Here is a 21436-nt window from a genome sequence, read left to right as displayed (position 1 = left end):
TGAAAATGTAGATCATTACTTTGCATCTTTTAATGCAAAGCGCAGAAATAAAGCTCAAACTGCGTGCTCTAGATACTCTTTCTGGACACATTTCCGACTGCACGATAAGCACGATAAGATGGATCCTGGGGTAAGAATAAATAAATTACCCTATACACCAACGTTTTCTGCTAAAAACAGTACCAGGCTGCAACTAGCTCCTATCAATGGAGTCTCAATGTCGAACTCTGTGCAAGAATCACAATAGGAAAAAGAATGAACAGATCATACATGACCAAGAAACCCTTGGCAACTGCCAAATGGTGGAGCCAACAAGGTTATTCGGCCCTTGGAAGATTAAGCAGAACTCAAGGAGATACTGACAAATGATTGAACTAAGAAACAAACACTTGATGTACTCGTGACAAGGTTGTATTTGTTAACTGATCACCTCACGTTACAACATATGCTGAGAAACATACCCTGTATGTTTCTGTCAGCGGTTTTTTGAATCACCCTGTATAGTCCAATCTAACTGATAATGTGCAGATAAAAGTAACATTCTGGACTTTAAATACAAGAATAAATACGTTTAGTGCTATAACCTCCGTTCTTTTAATTGCATTCTAGATAAGTCTCAGAAATGAGCAAGATCTACCATTCGTTGCATGATTTTGATTAATACCTCAATTTCGCATTTTCGAAATCACTTCTTGTATATCTTGATAAAGATACAAAGTTTATTACAAGAAGACATTTACCTTCAAACCGCCGAGTCGTTTGTAGGTGAGAGAAAAAATCTTCCAAAACTGACGATTTTATGATAATACAGGGTGTCCTGTATCTTCCGTATCAGAGCATTATACAATTGTAGGATACATTCTTCCGAAGCGAGCTTTCTAATAATTTTTTTTCGAAATGTTTATAATAACCGCACGGAAATCACAAAGAAAATCATGGAAAAAGTTTATTTCTCTTTCCGTGTCGAATCTATTGGTGAGTACACGTGCGAAACTAGTTTAGAACGGCGCAATGGACTGGCCGGAGGTGAGATCGATTGCCTCCGAACGAAAAACTCGAAAAAAGAAATCGCTTCTTGTATATTTTGATACAAGAATAGATACAAAGTCTATTATAAAAAGACATTCAACCTCAAACTGCCGAACTCGCTTGCGGGTGAAGCACGAAATTTTGCAAAACTGACGATTTTTAATTCATAACCACAAAATAAACACAACGCATCAAACAAGAGGTAATTTGGAGATAATATTTAATATCCATACACATCGCATAAAACAACCAACAGATTCAAATGGTAACATTATATTCATACATCCGACGACTTCTTCCTGAAGATGAGGACTAGCTCCTCGAAATATGTAGAAAGATAAATAAAGAAGTATAAATAATTCGACCTTCATTTCCAATATAGGCACGATGTTAAGGAATCACAATAATAATTACAATGACGATTTTGTATTGATATATCAAATGTAGCGCCTCGCCCGCAAGCGACCTCGGCGATTTGAGGCGAAATCGTTCGTTGTATATCTTGATAAAGATACAAAGTCTATTACAAGAAGACATTTACTTTCAAATCGCTGAGGTCGCTTGCGGGCGAGGCACTAAATCTTGCAAAACTGACTATTTTGTATTGACATATCAAATGTAGCGCCTCGCCCGCAAGCGACCTCGGCGATTTGAGGCGAAATCGTTTCTTAAATATCTTGATAAAGACACAAAGAGGTAATATTATAACCTATGCCTTACAATATCTTACTCATACCCACATCCACAACATATTACTTGCAAAAGACTAGATATTGCTTGTAAAGGACTATATATTGCTTACAGAAAACTAGATACTGCACCCAGAAGACTATACTGCTTACAGAAGATTAGATACTGCTTATAGAAGACTAGATACTGCTTCGAAAAGACTATACTGCCTTCAGAGGACTATATACTGGTTGTAAAACACTAGATATTGCTTCCAGAAGAATATCTACTGCTTGCAAAAAACTAGATATTGCTTCTAAAGGAGTATATACTCCTTCCAGAAGACTGGATATTGCTTCCAGAAGATTCTAAACTGCTTCCAGAAGACTCTTCCACAACTGACGATTGAATTGATATATCAGGTACAAAGTCTATTACAACAAGACATTTATCTTCAAAGCGCCGAAGTCGCATACGGGCGAGGCGCTAAATCTTCCAAAACTGACGATTTTGTATTAATATATGAAAATCCAGCGCCTCGCCCGCAAGCGACCTCGGCGATTTGAGGCAAAATGGTTCCTTAAATATCTTGGTGAAGATACAAAGTAGTCATATTATAACCTATGTCTTACAATATCTTATATCCACAACATGCTGCTTGCAAGAGACTAGATATTACTTGTAGAGAACTAGTATATATTGCTTCCAGAAAACTAGATACTGCTTCCAGAAGACTATATACTGCTCCAGGAGGCTATACTGCTTGCAGAAGATTAGATAATGCTTGTAAAAGACTAGATACTGCTTCCGAAAGACTATACTGCTTCCAGAGGATTATATACTGATTGTAAAACACTAGATATTGCTTCCAAAAGACCATACTGCTTCTAGAGGACTATATACTGGTTGTAAAACACTAGATACTGCTTCCAGAAGACAATATACTGCTTGCAAAAAATTAGATATTGCTTCTAAAAGACTATATACTGTTTCCAAAAGATTGGATACTGCTTCCTAAAGACTAAATCTTCCACAACTGACGATTGAATTGATATATCAGATACCCAGCGCCTCGCCCGCAAGCGACCTCGGCGATTTGAGGCAAAATGGTTCCTTAAATATCTTGGTGAAGATACAAAGTAGTCATATTATAACCTATGTTTTACAATATTTTATATCCACAACATACTGCTTGCAAAAGACTAGATATTTCTTGTAGAGAACTACTATATATTGCTTCCAGAAAACTAGATACTGCTTCCAGAAGACTATATACTGCTCCAGGAGGCTATACTGCTTGCAGAAGATTAGATAATGCTTGTAAAAGACTAGATACTGCTTCCAAAAGACTATACTGCTTCCAGAGGATTATATACTGATTGTAAAACACTAGATATTGCTTCCAAAAGACTATATACTGCTTGCAAAAAATTAGATATTGCTTCTAAAAGATTATATAATGCTTCCAAAAGATTGGATGCTGCTTCCAGAAGACTAAATCTTCCACAACTGACGATTGAATTGATATATCAGATACCCAGCGCCTCGCCCGCAAGCGACCTCGGCGATTTGAGGCAAAATCGTTCCTTAAATATCTTGGTGAAGACACAAAGTGGTCAAATAATAACCTAATTTCTTATACCCTCTTCTTCAGTTTTATATCCACATCCACAGGAAATGATATCCTGTATATGATGGCGATTTTAATAGCCACCAAAATATGAACAGAATCATACAAACAGTGAAAAGCTACATAAAATTAATTTTCAACGCTAATTAGAAGGGGTAATTCCGTTCAACTCAAAGATGCAACCTCAACGCCTTCCTCAAAAAGCCAACTTAAATCTAACCTTGTCCAATTGGGTTGAAAGTAAAAGAAAATATCGGGAGTACCTTGAGCATGATAATATCACTAAGGATGGTGTTGAAAGAAGCGAGGCCAGAATCACAAAACTGTAACCATTTAAAGTTGAATAGGATTAACTTCCTCTAGTATTGAGCTAAAAACAATCAGCACAAAATGCCATCAGCATTAAAACATGTCAGATTGAACATAAATGATATGGTCCTCACCTTTCTTTGGAATAACACCAAACATTGATATGTCTTGGCAGTATCTTTAGCTTCAAGATATATGCAAAAAATTTTAAATATGAATGTATCATGACAGTATTTTTTCATGAAATAGAAAAGGAAAATGAAATATTCCTACCACCAGGTAAGAACTATAAATATAAGCTTAAAACCGACCTACATACATCAGTGGTGAAAATACAGCCGCGGCATTATAATAGTGTGTACACGACTACTAATACTATACCAACTGGTGCGCGTTCTCTCATCCCGAAAATAGATCGGGAGATCACGGACCAGCTGTTTCAGGATGCAGCGGCCGATGACGTCACGATGCGCGCATCTCATTACGTCACTCCGTGGAAAATACGGAAACGATCCTCGGATAGAAAGAAATAAATAGAGAGGAAAAAGCGGTGGGGGGAATGGGAAATGTGTGAGTGAGATAAAAAAACTCACCGTCCTTCCGGTAATAGAGGAGTTCGGCGTGCTTTTCGGCGCCGTCCGTGAGGGCGTCTCGCAAAGCTCCGACCGATTGTTGCGAGGTCAGGGGGCCGCAGAGGAACTCGCACGAAGCTGGCCTCTGCATCACTTCCGCCCGGGAGAAGCCGGTCAGCCGGCAAAAACCGTCCGAACAGTAGATTATGTGGCATTGTCCCTCTCTGCTATTCGCCACCAAGAAGGAACGATCTGTAATCAAGAATAAATATAAAATCACCAAACTTTAAAATGAAATAATTCGACGCCCTTAAAGGCGCGCTTAATTATCGGAAAAGCAATTTCACGCCTTCGTCCGCCTTAGTACTTTAGTATATCTATATATAGGTGTACATATAGTAATACGCGGCCGCGGCGTGGCGAGAGTCATTAGGGGTCATTTTCCATCGATCGGGTTGCGACGTAGACTCCGACGCCGATTTTCCACGATTTCCACGATCATTTCCCCCCACTCTCTATCTCCCTCCCGTTCTGTTCCGCCACGCTTTATACCCTTCATTTCCCTCCGTCCGTGACGTCACGAATCTACCGTGACGTTTCGTTTCGGAATGGTTCCTAGCCAAAAGGTGACACGTGACGTCGTCAAAAGGTTATTTTGAGGGTAAAATTACAGAAACAGATAAAGGAAATAAAAGGAAATCGTTTTTTCAACTTACAATAAAATATTTTATATACTAAACTTAATTATGTTAATAAAAAGTTGCTAAATAATAGGCTTTTAAAATCTAAATACAATGGTAATTAAGTGTTACTTTATGTTTGCAACTCTTTTGGAAAGGACTAGATACTGCTGGCAGAACTCTAGATAATGCGAAAAAGACTAGGTGTTGCTTGTAGTGAATTAAATACTGTTTGCAGAAAACTAGATACTGTTTCCAGAAGACTATAAATTGCTTGCAGAAGACTAGATGTTGCTAGCAGAAACTAAATATTCCTAAAAGAAGACCAAATACTGCTTGTTGAAGACTATATATTGCTTCCAGAAGACTGAATACTGCTTCCAGAAGATTAGATACTGCTTCCAGAAGACTATAAACTGCTTGCAGAAGACTTGATATAGCTAGCAGAAACTAAATGCTTCTAAAAGAAGACCAAATACTGCTTGTAGAAAACTAGATACTGTTTTCAGAAAACTAAATTGCTTGCAAAAACCAGATATTGTTTCTAGAAGACTATATACTGCTTCCAAAGGACGGGATACTGCTTCCAGAAGACTAAGTCTTCCAAAACTGACGATTTTGTATTGATATATCAAATATTAGTTGATATCATTTATTTGATATCTTGGAAAGTGAACAAAACGGACAACACTAGTATAGAAAATCGATTATTCTCACTCCGCCGAGGTCGCTTGCGGGCGAGGCGCTGGAATACTTGAAAACTAACGATTTTGTATTAAAATATGAAACCCAGCGCCTCGGCCGCAAGCGACCTCGGCGATTTGAGTCGAAATCGTTCCTTGTATATCTTGGTAAGGATACAAAGTCGACTATATAAGGACATTTATACTCAAAACGCCAAGGTCACATACTATACTGCTTGTAAAAGACTAGATATTGCTTGTAGAGGACTATATACTGCTTCCAGAAAACTAAATACTGCTTCCGGAAAACTATATACTGCTCCAGAAGACTATACTGCTTACAGAAGATTAGATACTGCTTATAGAAAACTAGATACTGCTTCCAAAAGACTATACTGCTTCCAGAAGACTATATACTGGTTGTAAAACACTAGATGTTGCTTCCAGAACACTATAAACTGCTTGTAAAAGACTAAATATTGCTAGTAGAAACTAAATATTTCTGTAATAAGACTAGATGCTGCTTGTAGAAGAATGGATACTACTTCCAGAAGACTATATTGCTTACAAAAAACTAGATATTGCTTCTAGAAAACTGTATACTACTTCCAGAAAACTAGATACCGATTCCAGAAGACTAAATCTTTCAAAACTGACGTTTTTCTATTGATATATCAAATACAGTTGGTCGTATTAGTTGCTCTCATTTATTTGATATATTGGAAAGTGAACAAAACGTACAACACTAGCATAGGAAATCGTTTATCCTCACTCCGCCGAGGTCGCTTGCGGGCGAGGCGCTGGAATACTTGAAAATTAACGATTTTGTATAAATATATGAAAAACCCAGCGCCTCGCCCGCAAGCGACCTCGGCGATTTGAAGGGAAATCGTTCCTTGTATATCTTGGTAAGGATACAAAGTCTACTATATAAGGACTTTATACTCAAAACGCCAAGGTCACATACTATACTGCTTGCAAAAGACTAGATATTGCTTGTAGAGGACTATATACTACTCCAGAAGACTATACTGCTTGCAAAAGGTTAGATAGTGCTGGTAGAAGACTAGATACTGCTTCCAAATGACTATACTGCTTCCAGAAGACTATATACTGGTTGTAAAACACTAGATATTGCTAGCAGAAACTAAATATTCCTAGAAGAAGACCAGATACTGCTTGTAGAAGACTATATATTGCTTCTCGAAGACTATATTACTTGCAAAAAACTATATATTGCTTCTAGAAAACTATATACTGCTTCCAGAAGACTGGATACTGCTTCTAGAAGACTAAATCTTCCAAAATTGACGATTTTGTATTGATATATCAAATACAACGCCTCGTCCGCAAGCGGCCTCGGCGGAGTTAGTTGATATCATTTATTTGATGTCTTGGAAAGTGAACAAAACGTACAACATTTGCATAGGAAATCGTTTATCCTCACTTCGCCGAGGTCGCTTGCGGGCGAGGCGCTGGAATACTTGAAAACTAACGATTTTGTATTAATATATGAAACCCGGCGCCTCGCCCGCAAGCGACCTCGGCGATTTGAGTAGAAATCGATACTTGTATATCTTGGTAAGGATACAAAGTCTACTATATGAGGACATTTATCCTCAAATCGCCAAGGTTGCATACTATACCGCTTGCAAAAGACTAGATATTGCTTGTAGAGGACTATATACTGCTTCCAGAAGACTAGATACTGCTTCTAGAAGACTATATACTACTTCAGAAGGGTATACTGCTTGCAAAAAATTAAATACTGCTTGTAGAAACTACATACTGCTTCCAGAACACTGAATACTGCTTCCAGAAGGCTAAATTTTCCAAAACTGACGATTTTATATTGATATATCAAATACAGCGCCTCGCCCGCAAGCGACCTCGGCGATTTGAGTCGAAATCGTTCCTTGTATATCTTGGTAAGGATACAAAGTCTACTATTTGAAGACATTTATCCACAAATCGCCAAGGTTGTATACTATACCGCTTGCAAAAGGCTAGATATTGCTTGTAGAGGACTATATACTGCTTCCAAAAGACTAGATACTGCTTCTAGAAGACTATATACTGCTCCAGAAAGCTATATTGCTTGCAAAAGATTAGATACTGCTTGCAGAAGATTAAATACTGCTTGTAGAGATTACATACTGCTTCCAGAACACTGGATACTGCTTCCAGAACACTGGATACTGCTTCCAGAAGGCTAAATGTTCCAAAACTGACGATTTTGTATTGATATATCAAATCCAGCGCCTCGCCCGCAAGCAATCTCGGCGATGTTAGTTGATACTCCTATCATTTATTTAATATCTTGGAAAGTGAACAAAACGTACAACAATTATATACGAAATCGTTTATCCTCACTCTGCCGAGGTCTTGGTAAGGATACAAACTCTACTATATGAGGATATTTATCTAGAAGACTGCTTCCAGAACACTATATACTGCTTCAGAAGACTATACTGCTTGCAGAAGATTAGATACTACTTGCAAAAGACTAGATATTGCTTGTAGAGGACTATATACTGTTTCCAGAAGACTAGATACTACTTCCAAAACACTAGATATTGCTTCCAGAAGACTATAAACTGCTTGCAGAAGACTAGATATTGCTAGCAGAAACTAAATATTCCTAAAAGAAGACCAGATACAGGATTTAGAAGACTAAATACAGCTAGCGATAGCAAAATACTGCTCCAGGAAACTAGATACTGCTTCCAGAAGAATATATACTCTTTCCAAAAGACTATATAGTTCTGGTTGAAGACTTAATAGCTCTGGCAAAAGACTATCTCGGAAACTATAAGAGTTAGAAAAAAAGTAGCTTACATGTCATGATCCCGTTTTTTGAGAAAGTGCTAATACCAAAAACCTCAAAGTGCTATCGTCTTTTGTTTTTCCCCTAAAGGCTAAAATTGAAAATATCGTAAAACCAGCAAGTGCAATTATCTTGGTTATTATTATAGGTGGAGTATTATAAGTAAGACATTATATGGATACTTTTTTACAGAGAATTTGATGATGTAGTCAAAAAAAAATTTTCGGTTTTAGATTTTGAGATATTATGATAATTCAATCTTAAAAAACAGGATTTTTAATTTGAAACTTCCGAAAATTTTTGAATACAGAAAATTTATGAGCGCCATCTATCAATAATTTATTAAGTCATTTAATAATAATATTAAATAATATTAATAAAAAATGTGAAATAATGCAATCTATTCCAACTTTTGTGTAAAACAAATATAAATTAAATAGTTCAACAAATGCATTTGTTTCAAATATCAAAAATATGTTTTTTTTAATTTTTAGTTATAATTTACAGGAAACTGTAAAATAAATTTCTTTGACGACACTAAAAAAAAGTTTATTTTAGCTTTATTCTAAAACAATAAGAAATAGACCTGTCAAACCCTATATTTTTGTAATCAGAAGAAAATAACGAATTTAATAAACGAATATCTCAAATATTATATCTCAAAATCTAAAACAAAAATTTTTTTTGACTACTTCATGAAATTCTCTGTAAAAAAGTGTCACGTTTTTTCTAACTCATAGTTTCCGAGTTAGCCTATTCCGACATCGGATTTGAACCACCCTGTACTTCTTGCAGAAGGCTAAATATCATTAATGAAAGAGAGTATCAAATATTTTGATACTTTCTTGATCAAAATCTTGATGATGACATCATTCGAGAAGTTCAATTCAAGCAGCTCATACAATATTTTCAATTAAATTTTGTCAATTTTAATACGATCTATATTTAAAATCAGTGATAATTTAAAGACAGAAAAAAAAGTAATAGCAACACAAATAATGGAAAATCCAGAAAAAGAGGTGTTCAAAAAAACAGAGACAGAAAAGACATCGATATTCTTCTGCGGTTGAGTTAATCATTCTAATGGATTATCAAGGTCTTTGCTCGATAAGAAAATACAACGATTTATTTTGACGTTTCTTAAAAATAGGATTAAAAAAAATTTTAAACTGGACCTAATTTCCGGTTGAATCGTTTTCTTTTTTTGACACGCCGTGGTAAATGTTTTTCATCGAGTTTAACACGGACGGGGATAAACGTAATTGGAACGGACCGTGCGGTTCGTTTGACAATAATGCAATTTGCATCGAAACGAGTCGCGCCGCGCCGCGAGGCAGCGTTTATTTAAAAAAAAAATACAAATGTCTCTTATCGTGCGTGTCGCGTTAATTAACTTATTGCATTAACCGATAGTGAACGTTTTGCGTTGTAACAAAGCCGGAAATAAAAAAAAAAGTTTGTTTATTCGACAAAGAAAATAATTAATTTGCGATTACAGATTTCTGTAATCTCCGATGAATTATTTTAAGAGATTTATTTGTTTATAATGAATATTCTATGTGATAAAATAGTGATGTTAAGTTTTCTTTTTATTTTTAAGTTGAGGAGAATAATTATTTTTTTTTAGATTCAAAAAAGCTTAAACCCTGTGGCGAAATGAATGCGTGACTTCTACCACAACACGAAAGTGTCCGGCGGCAGCGTTGGTTGAGTTGGCCCTGTTATTGATTTTCCGGCCTATAATCGCCGTTGTAATACACAGTTACAAAAAAAAAATAATGGCAAAAATTTCCCCAAAAAAAAAAAGAAAAAAATTAAACAAATCATCAAGCAGAAAATGTTCCAATTTACATTCCGGATACGTTTCAATTCGCGAATTGTTTCCGTTGAGTAGATTTGTTTTTGGGGGGGAATCCCCAACCCCAAAACACGGCGCGGTGCAACATTTAGAAGCAATTTGTCGACTCTTCGTTGTGTTCTAAACGTTAAATAATAGAATTGCGCGTAAAGGGAAATTGAAAAATTACGTATGCAACTCCTGGAAAAATTGAGCCCCAATTTTGGTGTAACGACTCCCAATTGAGCACGGAAAAGTAACGGAACTTTAAAGTTACACACAACAATAATTATAAAGTAGTTAGCAAAAGAACTGTATGTTTTAAGAGGAAATAAAACGCGTTAAGGCCACAGGATGTCTAATATTAACGCGTATTGCGTCAGTAGATTTATATCAAAAAATTGTTTCGAAAAAAAATAAATTATAATTTGATGAAAGCAACAAAAACAATTCTATTTTTGTCGATAAATATTTACAGGGTGATTCATTCAACATACATACATATTCAAAATTAATGCTAAAGTGTGTATAGTATTAATATTATTAAAAACCGAGGCAGCAACGCTGCCGAGGCAGTCGCTAAAGTATATATAGTATGAATAGTATTAAAATCCGAGGCAGCAAAACTGCCGAGGCAGTAGCTAAAGTGTATATAGTATCAATATTATTAAAAACCGAGGCAGTAACTAAAATGTATATAGTATTAATAATGTTAAAAACCGAGGCAGCAACGCTGCCGAGGCAGTAGCTGAAGTGTATAAAGTATTCATATTATTAAAAACCGAGGCAGCAACGCTGCTGAGGCAGTAGCTAATGTGTAGAAGCCTATATACTGCTTGCAGAAGACGATACTGCTGCTGAAGATGCTTATATATAGTATATAGTATTAATAATGTTAAAAACCGAGACAGCAACGCTGCCGAGGCAGTAGCTGAAGTGTATAAAGTAGTCATATTATTAAATACCGAGGCAGCAACGCTGCCGAGGCAGTAGCTAAAGTGTATATAGTATTAATATTATTAAAAACCGAGGCAGCAAAGCTGCCGTGGCAGTACTTAATGTGTATATAGTATTAATATTATTAAAAACCGAGGCAGCAACGCTGCCGAGGCAGTAGCTAAAGTATATATAATATTAATAATAATAAAAACCGCGGCAGTAGCTAATGTGTATATAGTATTAATATTATTAAAAACCGAGGCAGCAACGCTGCCGAGGCAGTAGCTAAAGTATATATAATATTAATAATAATAAAAACCGCGGCAGTAGCTAACGTGTATATAGTATTAATATTATTAAAAACCGAGGCAGTAGCTAAAGTATATATAATATTAATAATATTAAAAACTGAGGCAGCAACGCTGCCGAGGCAGTAGCTAAAGTATATATAATATTAATAATAATAAAAACCGCGGCAGTAGCTAATGTGTATATAGTATTAATATTATTAAAAACCGAGGCAGCAACGCTGCCGAGGCAGTAGCTAAAGTATATATAATATTAATAATATTAAAAACTGAGGCAGTAAAGCTTCCTACGCAGTAACTAATGTGTATATAGTATCAATATTATTAAAAACCGAGGCAGCCACGCTGCCGAGGCAGTAGCTAAAGTGTATATAGTACAATATTATTAAAAACCGAGGCAGCAACGCTGTCGAGGCATAACTAAAATGTATATAGTATTAATAATGTTAACAACCGAGGCAGCAAAACTGCCGAGGCAGTAGCTAACGTGTATATAGTGTTAATAATATTAAAACCCGAGGCAGTAAAACTGCCAAGACAATAGCTAAAGTGTATATAGTATTAATATTATTGAAAACCGAGGCAGTAGCTAAAGTATATACAGTATTAATAATATTAAAATCGAGGCAGTAGCTAATGTGTATATAGTATTAATAATATTAAAAACCGAGGCAGTAGTTAAAGTGTATACAGGATGTCTCGAAACTCAACGTCAAAAAAGATTTCAAGTATTATACCATTTTTGAACACTTAACTAAGAGACATGGATTTTTTTTCTTATTTTTACCAGAACAGGTATGGGTTGGGCTCTCGCCCGGTAGACGCTTGACGTTGAATTTTGGGACACCTGTATAATAGTATTAATAATATTAAATCGCGAAATTATACAGAATGTAATATTAAGTATAAATAATATAATAATGGCATAAAAAAAATTTTAAACATCACGAAAACTACTAAAATTAAACATTATATCATAAGTAACATAAATTAAAGAGAACGTGATTGTTCCACTTGAAAAACATCAACATTTACAACGCTTTATGAACACGCTCTATAATGTATCTAATATCTTTGAATAATTTTCATCTACCTATAAGCTTTGACTATTATCCGACATAGTTTAAAGACAAAATGGGTAAAAATGTAGTTTTTCATCGTTTTTAAAAAGATACTAATAATTCACCCTGTATAGTGTGATAAGCAATATCCAATATTCTAGCTTGGTCTTTAGCATTTTTATAGAACCAAAATTTTGCTAATTCTGCTAACTTGGTTTCTTAAGAAATAGTTCAACATGGGATTACTCCTTATCTCTATCAAGGAAAATTTTTCCAAAGTATGTCTCAAAAACTAATTGGATACAATTGATTTATTTAAAGTATCATCATACAAGGTGTCAGCCATCACACAAATAATTAAGATTGAGCGATTATGGGATATTGATACGAAATCGGTGTAAACAGAAATGTGATATAATCGAATTTGAGGTTATGTTTTGTGCATCTGTCAAACGTCAAACTAAAATACCACTTATCTTTACAAAAAAAATAGGAATCTCGGCCTTCCTAGACCCACATACGGCCAACAATAAAATAAATTGATCTTTTGTCTTCGTTGCGCAGTTGAGGTGGCCTACTTTAAAAATCCGACTTTATTCTTTTTTAAATCTTTCCTATTTTCTCTTTTATTTTTAACTGGGTTAAATATTTTATTTTCCTTTTAAGAGATATATTTCGGGACATTTTTTCGTTGTAAACACTTTTAAATAGAAAAACTCACTGTCAGTGTCGAATTTTCTTATGATTGTCTCTATCAGAGTCGTCCTCGGAGCCACCAAACCCCTCCTAACTGGCATAATAACAACCGGAACTCACGTCTTCATCATCTTCTTCACTCGCACATCTAAACCCGGCTTCATTTTAATTTTCTTCTTTTATTTAAATAATCGAAGTGTTTATATTATTATAGTTTTTTATTTAATAAATACCAAGTTATTATTTAATAATAATAATAAAGCTGCGCGTCGCACCTAACCTAAAAGAAGCCTTTCTTCGTCATTTTATTTGTTGTATTTGAAATGTTTAAACGTTATTTTAAAAATAAGGCATCGCGTTAAGGCAAAACCGTAGATTTTTCGTCGTCGCCGAATTCGTTTTTATTTTACGCGGCGTCCGAACAAAATTTTTTTTATAGTCGTCGTCTTTTTCGTTGTTTTCGTGACAATAATTTGACTCGCAACGTTACGCGAAGCTGGCCATGGAATAATCGAAATTATAAATTTCGTTTTTTCGTGGTTATTTCGACGAAGGGTGCGTTGTTGTTGTCGGTGATGTGGTATCGCGGTTTGCCACGGACGACGCGAGAATTCCATAGCCGACTGAGCGACGGTCGTCGCGACGGAAATACGGGAGGCGTCCGAACGGCAGGCGCCGCGACGTCGCGCATGCGCGCCATCGCATTCTTTCCGATATTGTTTTACTACGTTAAGATCTTTTTCTATCTCGCTCTAATCCTATCAAAAATTATTTATAATACTACGAATTTCGAATAAACTAATTAAAATTAATTAAAATGTGTTGAGATTTAGATAAAACGCAAAATCAGATTAAGATAAAGCCTTAAAGCAGTGATTCCCAAACTTTTTTTTATTGAACCGCCATTATTGGAAGACATCCAGAAAGTAGACAAAATACACAACATCGCAGCAGAACTCTTCAACTATGGAGGTGATAAATAAAAAAATTTTGGTTATAAAGTTGTTGTTTTAACATTAATGAATAGAAAATTAAAAATCCTTTAAAATGAACCCAAACTCGACTTATTTATCTCCAACCGTTATCGAGATATCTTAATTTTTAATAAAAAAAAATGGCGGTTATTTGACATTTGACAGTTTATAACCTAACTTTTCATTTTTTAACCCAAATATATCATGTTTGGTATCAAATTAAAGCATTTTTCATTTTTATTAAGATCATTTCAACATCAATCAAAAAATCGTTAATTTAATTTTGACATTTGACAGTTTAACCTAACTTTTTTATTTATTAAACGAAATATATCGTGTTTGGTATTAAATTAAAACATTTTTGGTTCTTATTACGATCATTTCAATGTTTATGAAAAAATCGTTAATTTAATTTTGACATTTGACAGTTTATAACCTAACTTTTTTATTTATTAACTCAAATATATCGTGTTTGGTATCAAATGAAAGCATTTTTAGTTCTTATTTCAATATTAATCAAAAAATCGTAAAATTTCATTTTGACATTTGACAATTTAACCTAACTTTTTTATTTATTAACCGAAATATATCGTGTTTGGTATCAAATTAAAGCATTTTTGATTCTTATTAAGATCATTCAACATTTCTCTAAAAATCGTTAATTTTAACTTTGACATTTAACAGTTTCTAACCTAACTTTTTTATTTTTTAACCCAAACATATGTACCATTTCACAAATGTCACTTGTCAAATTAGAAATATTACAAATATAAGCAAAATGACATTTTAATATGTCATGTTATTGACTCCGAGTATAAAAAAGTTTTGTTAGAAACTGTCAAATGTCAAAATGAATATGTATTCTCCTGTATCATATTATGCAACTCTATAAATGTTAGAGATAAAATTAAACGTCGAGACGCGCGGCATAACCTCCAATTTTCTAGTTTTAATTTTATTTCTATCAACAATCATCATAAAACCCGTCAAAATTGTTTTCATTTGATATCAAATATGATATATTTGGGTTAAAAAATAAAAAGGTTCGGTTATAAGCTGTCAAATGTCAAAATTAAATATAACGGTTTTATATCGAAAAAAATTATTTTGGTTATAGAGGTGTTCTTTTTTAATACAGATGGACAGAAAATTAAAAATGCTTTACAATGAACCCAAACTCGACTTATTTATCTCTAACCGTTATTGAGATATCTTAATTTTTACAAAAAAAATGGCGGTTATTTGATATTTGACAGTTTATAACCTAACTTTTTTATTTATTAACTCAAATATATCGTGTTTGGTATCAAATTAAAGCATTTTTGATTCTTATTAAGATCATTCAACATTTCTCTAAAAATCGTTAAATTTAATTTTGACATTTGACAGTTTCTAACCTGAATTTTTTATTTTTTAACCCAAACATATGTGTCACTTCACAAATGTCACATGTCAAATTAGAAATATAAATATAAGCAAAATGACGTTTTAAAAATATAACGATTTTATATCCAAAAGAATTTATTGGTTATAAAGGTATTCTTTTTTAATATAGATGGGCAGAAAATTAAAAATGCTTTAAAATGAACCTAAACTCGACTTATTTATCTCTAATCGTTCTCGAGATATCTTAATTTTCACAAAAAAAAATGGCGATATTTGACATTTGACAGTTTATAACCTAAATTTTTATATTTTAACCCAAATACATAATGTTTGGTATTAAATGAAAGTATTTTTGATTCTTATTATGATCATTTCAACATTTATCAAAAAATCGTTTTTTAATTTTGACATTTGACAGTTTCCAACCTAACTTTTTCATTTTTTAATCAAAATATATCAAGTTTGGTATCAAATTAAAGCATTTTTGATTTTTATTAAGATCATTTCGATATTTATCAAAAAATCGTTAAATTAAATTTTGACATTTGACAGTTTATAACCTAATTTTTCATTTTTTAACTCAAATACATCGTGTTTGGTATCAAATAATAGCATTTTTGATTCTTATTACGATCATTTCAACATTTATCAAAAAATCATTACATTTAATTTTGACATTTGACAGTTTCTAATCTAACTTTTCATTTTTTAATCCAAATATAGCAAGTTTGGTATCAAATGAAAGCATTTTTGATTCTTATTAAGATTATTTCAATATTAATCAAAAAATCGTTACATTCAATTTTGACATTTGACAGTTTCTAACCTAACTTTTTTATTTTCTAACCAAAATATATCACGTTTGGTATCAAATGAAAGCATTTTAGATTATTATTAAGATCATTTCAACATTTATCAAAAAATCGTTATTTAATTTTGACATTTGACAATTTCCAACCTAACTTTTTCATTTTTTAACCAAAATATATCAAGTTTGGTATCAAATTAAAGCATTTTTCATTCTTATTAAGACCATTTCAACATCAATCAAAAAATCGTTAATTTAATTTTTTTATTTAAAGCCATCTTTCTTATTCACATCCGTGTATTTAAAGTTGCCTATTTCCTCAATTAATTTTTTATAATAATCACATTAGATAGCAAGAAATAAGTTCGATTTTGACACATCCGGTTCGAAAACAGTCATTAAGGTCAAAAAGTCTCGCCTATAAAAAGTTTTATCTCAACTATTTAAATAAACGGATGTTTTTTTTTCTTAATTAAAAAAAAATTTTGTATAAAAATAGAAATTTATCGAAAAAATATAAATTAAAACATCAAATTTTAAATTTAAAGCTTAAATCGTCTTGGATTGACATTTAAATTCGATTCGGTTGTTAAAAATATGGATTTTAAAACAGGTTGAACGTTCTCTTCGTCTTAAATCGCTGCAATTCGTGTAATTTCAGTCTTTGTCGAAGAAACACGAAAAAAATCTCACTTTTATTTTTGCGATGGGATAAACAACTTTGTTTTGAGATTTTGTGTTATTATTAAAAACAAAATAAGTGTGTATAATTAACTATTTATATCAAATTGGTTTTAAACAAATTTAATATAAAATTTAATTTAATTTAAATTCGATTAATCATCAAATTAAGAGGAAAATAAGAAATTATTTCTAAGAATATTTGTATGATAAGAAATTTGTGGTCAAAAATAAAAATAAAAATAGGTAAGTTTTATTTTATTTAATTAAAGAAAAATCGATTAAGAAAGAAAGTCGTTCACCCCTATCTATATAAATTAACCCTTAAAAAATAAATGAAAGTGTTATGCAAGTTGTTATCGCGAGATTTAACACGACGCAGATTAATAATCGAAGTTTTACTCGTTGTCTTGCGAAATGATTAATTTAATTGAGAAAAAGATAAATAAATGTCTCGAAAGTGATGTAAAATTATCGGGGGGCAAAGTCCAAAGTTTCGAGTAAATACGGAATGCCCCGTGATCTAATTTAATATTTTTCTGTTTTAATTCTTAAAATTTAATCTTTTCTTAAAATTTAAAATATTTATAAAAATTAATTTATTAATTAATTCAATTTAAAGTCAATTTTCTTCGAATCCAGTTTATTTAAGGTAAAACGAAACGAAATGAATTTATTTGTTGCCAAGTACGCAAAATAAAAACTTTTTATCAAAAATGTTATTGCAATCTCGTTAAGGTCGCAAAATAAGTTATCCAAACAACATGTAGCGACGGCGTGACTGAAAAAATAAAATAAATCCTTCTCGGCCAAACCGAATATCTCAACGCGGTTTTTGGCGCCGCAGCAAAAAGACGATTTGTTTTCATGTAAACAGTTCATTTATCGTAATCGATTGCAGAATTTTGGTAATTATATCAAACAAAGTAATAATAATAAACCAAAGAATACAATTTGAAACGCAAAATTTTAATATTTCATTTCAACGATGTCGCATTCTTTCCAGAAATTCGCTTAATTCATATTTGTCACCTTTATAACGATCAAAGTTAAAAAATTCATCAATAATTCCAGTTGGAATATAAAGGTGTCGCCATCTAGTGGCGAATAGCTATTCAACTCCTTTTTATTACGTCAATTTCTATTAATTTTTGGTATTTCTAAATAATTTTTAAATAATTTTTGGTAAGGTAAGGTCAGTTTTGTTTTTAACCACCAAACCCTAATTATGAAGTGAAGGAATATTAGGATAGGTCAGTTTTGTTTCTGCCTATCAAATTAAAGCCGAGGTCGCTTGCGGCCGAGGCAGTGGAGTCGTCATGCTTGACATCACAACTTGATCAAGAAAGTAAGTGTCTTCTGTTTTATTACTATAATCTGCGAAATTTTCATAGAAACAATTATTGCACATAACGAAGTTTTGAATTCAAATGAAAGCCGAGGTCGCTTGCGGCCGAAGCAATGGAGTCGTAACCCACAAATAACACAAATCAATCAAAAAAAGAAGTGCTAAATTATCATATAAATAATAATCGTACATAGCGAAGCTTTGAATTCAAATAACAGCCGAGGTCGCTTGCGGCCGAGGCAGTGGAATCATAATCTTTGACAATATAACTTGATCAAAGCCATTTTAGTCATTAAATTTGTTACCAAGTCTCTACAATAAGTAGTTTCCGAGATACGTTTATCTGGCCACCCTGTACATAACATAGCGAGGCTTCGAATTCAAATTATAGCCGAGGTCGCTTGCGGCCGAGGCAGTGGAATCGTAATTCTTGACCTCGGCTTCATTATTATAATCGGCGTAGAAGTGTAACGCGAAATTATCATACAAATAATTATCATACATAGCGAAGCTTTGAATTCAAATAATAGCCGAGGTCGCTTGCGGCCGAGGCAGTGGAATCGTAATCTTTGACAATATAACTTTATCAAAGCCACTTTAGTCATTAAATTTTTTACCGCAAGTCTCTACAATAAGTAGTTTCCGAGATACGTTTATTTGGCCACCCTGTACATAACATAGCGAGGCTTCGAATTCAAATTATAGCCGAGGTCGCTTGCGGCCGAGGCAGTGGAGTCGTAATTCTTGACCTCGGCTTCATTATTATAATCGGCGTAGAAGTGTAACGCGAAATTATCATACAAATAATTATCATACATAGCGAAGCTTTGAATTCAAATAATAGCCGAGGTCGCTTGCGGCCGAGGCAGTGGAATCGTAATCTTTGACAATATAACTTTATCAAAGCCACTTTAGTCATTAAATTTTTTACCGCAAGTCTCTACAATAAGTAGTTTCCGAGATACGTTTATTTGGCCACCCTGTACATAACATAGCGAGGCTTCGAATTCAAATTATAGCCGAGGTCGCTTGCGGCCGAGGCAGTGGAGTTGTAATTCTTGATCTCGGCTTCATTACAATAATCGGCGTAGAAGTGCAACGCGAAATTAGCATACAAATAGTTATGGTATAGGTGTCCCAATTTCGATGTCCGCATAGGCTATCTCCGAAACTAAAAGAGATACAAAAAAAGTAGCTTACATGTCATGATCGCCTTTTTCGAGAAAATGCTAATGCCGACAACTCCGAACAGCTATCGTCTTTTGTTTTCGCCCTATCGGCAAAAACTGAAAATTTTGCGAAAGCGACAATCGCGAATATCTCACTTATTATCAAAGATGCAGTATCTTTTACTTTCGAGATTTTAGACGTAACTTTATTTTTTTAAATGGAAACCATAGTTGGCTATGACCTAAAATAATTTGTTATTTTTTTCTGATAACAAATATACAGGCTGCCCATTATGTATGGAATATAGTATATATCTTGGTAAATATCAACTTCAAAGAAAACATTTTATACAAAAGTTGTTTAATATTTTATTTGCCATAATAAGAAAGCATTCAATTGTTTTTATTTCAGAAAACAAACGAGCAACGAATAACACTTTAAGTTTTTTAAATGGCAATGTACCCTTTCGTTAGGCTCATTTGATAGAGCTTTTTTTTTTCTCTTTACGATGACGTAAAATTTTACTACCCTTATAGCAGAAAATTTTTGAAAAAAATGTAAAAATTATGAAAATTTAACTAATAACATTAATCTAGATATCCGAGATCATCAAGTACCTCGAAGTACCTCGAATTATTGGAGATGTACCCTAATTTTTCATTCATTTGTTTTATTTTGTATGTAAATTTAATTTACGGTAATAATTCGAGGTACTTGACGATCTCGGATATCTAGATTAATGTTATTGATTAATTTTTATTAATAAACAATTTTTACATTTTTTCAAAAAATTTCTGATGTAAGAGTATTAAAAATTTACGTCATCGTAAAGAGAAAAGTAATCTCTATCAAATCAGCCTAACGAAAGGATACATTGCCATTTAAAAAACTTCAAGTATTATTCGTTGCTCATTTGTTTTCTGAAATAAAAACAATTGAATGCTTTCTTATTATGTCAAATAAAATATTAAACAACATTTGTATACAATGGTTTTTTATGAAGTTGATATTTACCAAAATATATACTATATTCCATACATAATGGGCATCCTGTATATAGTTTGTGGGGTATATTTCTTATAATTATTGAATAATTAACAAAAATTCATGTTATTCTATCTAAAACTAATGTATGTATTTAAAACTTAATGTTGTTATGGTGATAACCATACCATGATGGAAAACATTGTTTCCAATTATTGCCATATTTTGTAATATTTAAAAATTCACTAACAACTCGGGCATTATGTGCTGGTACTCCGTTATATTGCAAATTATATCATTTGAAACATATTTAATGGCAAATTGTCGACCAAAGGCTCAATGTGCTGCCTTAATATATTGAGGTATTACCTGAGTTTAAGTTTTTATGATAACTATATGCCAAATACCTATTATCTAAAAGGGCACACCATACATTGAACCCCAATCTTCTTTGAACACTCAGAGACTTCATCGGTCCAGATGACATTTTGAACAAACAGCAGATTATTTAATTTTTCTAAATATCATCTCCAAAATTCTAATCTTAGATTGATTTTGTATGGTTTATACTTATTTTTCTTTCATATTCGGAAGTAGCGGCTTTTGGGACAGACGTCTTGTTCAATTTCTCTGCAAGATGTTGATGAATTTATTGCAAGTGAAGCCAACGCATTGACTTCATCCTCTTGCAAGTCATTTTGGTATGTTGTTGCACGTGGTTTGGGGAAGGACCAAAAATCTATTAAATTTTCTGCTAACCGGTTACATTTTTCATAATATTCGAAATTCATTGTAAAGTAGTGTTCAGTTTTGTTATACTTTGACATTTAACATGCTGGGGTGCT

At 33.1% G+C, this 21436-nt stretch overlaps 1 protein-coding gene across 6 annotated transcripts in view; it reads right to left on the bottom strand.

Moving 5' to 3' along the window:
• The window catches only part of LOC111416152 (voltage-gated inwardly rectifying potassium channel KCNH6-like), an 84545-nt gene that overhangs the window by 58969 nt on the left and 4140 nt on the right, over positions 1-21436 (bottom strand). For 5 of the 6 annotated variants that reach the window (XM_023048107.2, XM_023048125.2, XM_023048117.2 and 2 more), the window contains exons 1-2: positions 13266-13870; positions 4231-4461 (exon numbers count right to left, since the gene is read on the bottom strand). In XM_023048107.2, coding sequence (XP_022903875.2) covers positions 4231-4461; positions 13266-13341 — 307 coding nt within the window. In that variant the 5' untranslated portion in view covers positions 13342-13870. Of the gene's footprint in view, positions 1-4230; positions 4462-13265; positions 13871-21436 lie in introns of those variants that run through there. The other variant, XM_071201081.1, reaches the window with a different exon arrangement.

Source organism: Onthophagus taurus, unplaced genomic scaffold, assembly GCF_036711975.1.
Source record: "Onthophagus taurus isolate NC unplaced genomic scaffold, IU_Otau_3.0 ScKx7SY_16, whole genome shotgun sequence".
Lineage (NCBI taxonomy): Eukaryota > Metazoa > Arthropoda > Insecta > Coleoptera > Scarabaeidae > Onthophagus > Onthophagus taurus.
The sequence above is the reverse complement of the archived record's forward strand: the minus strand, read 5'-3'. Positions and strand labels throughout refer to the sequence as shown.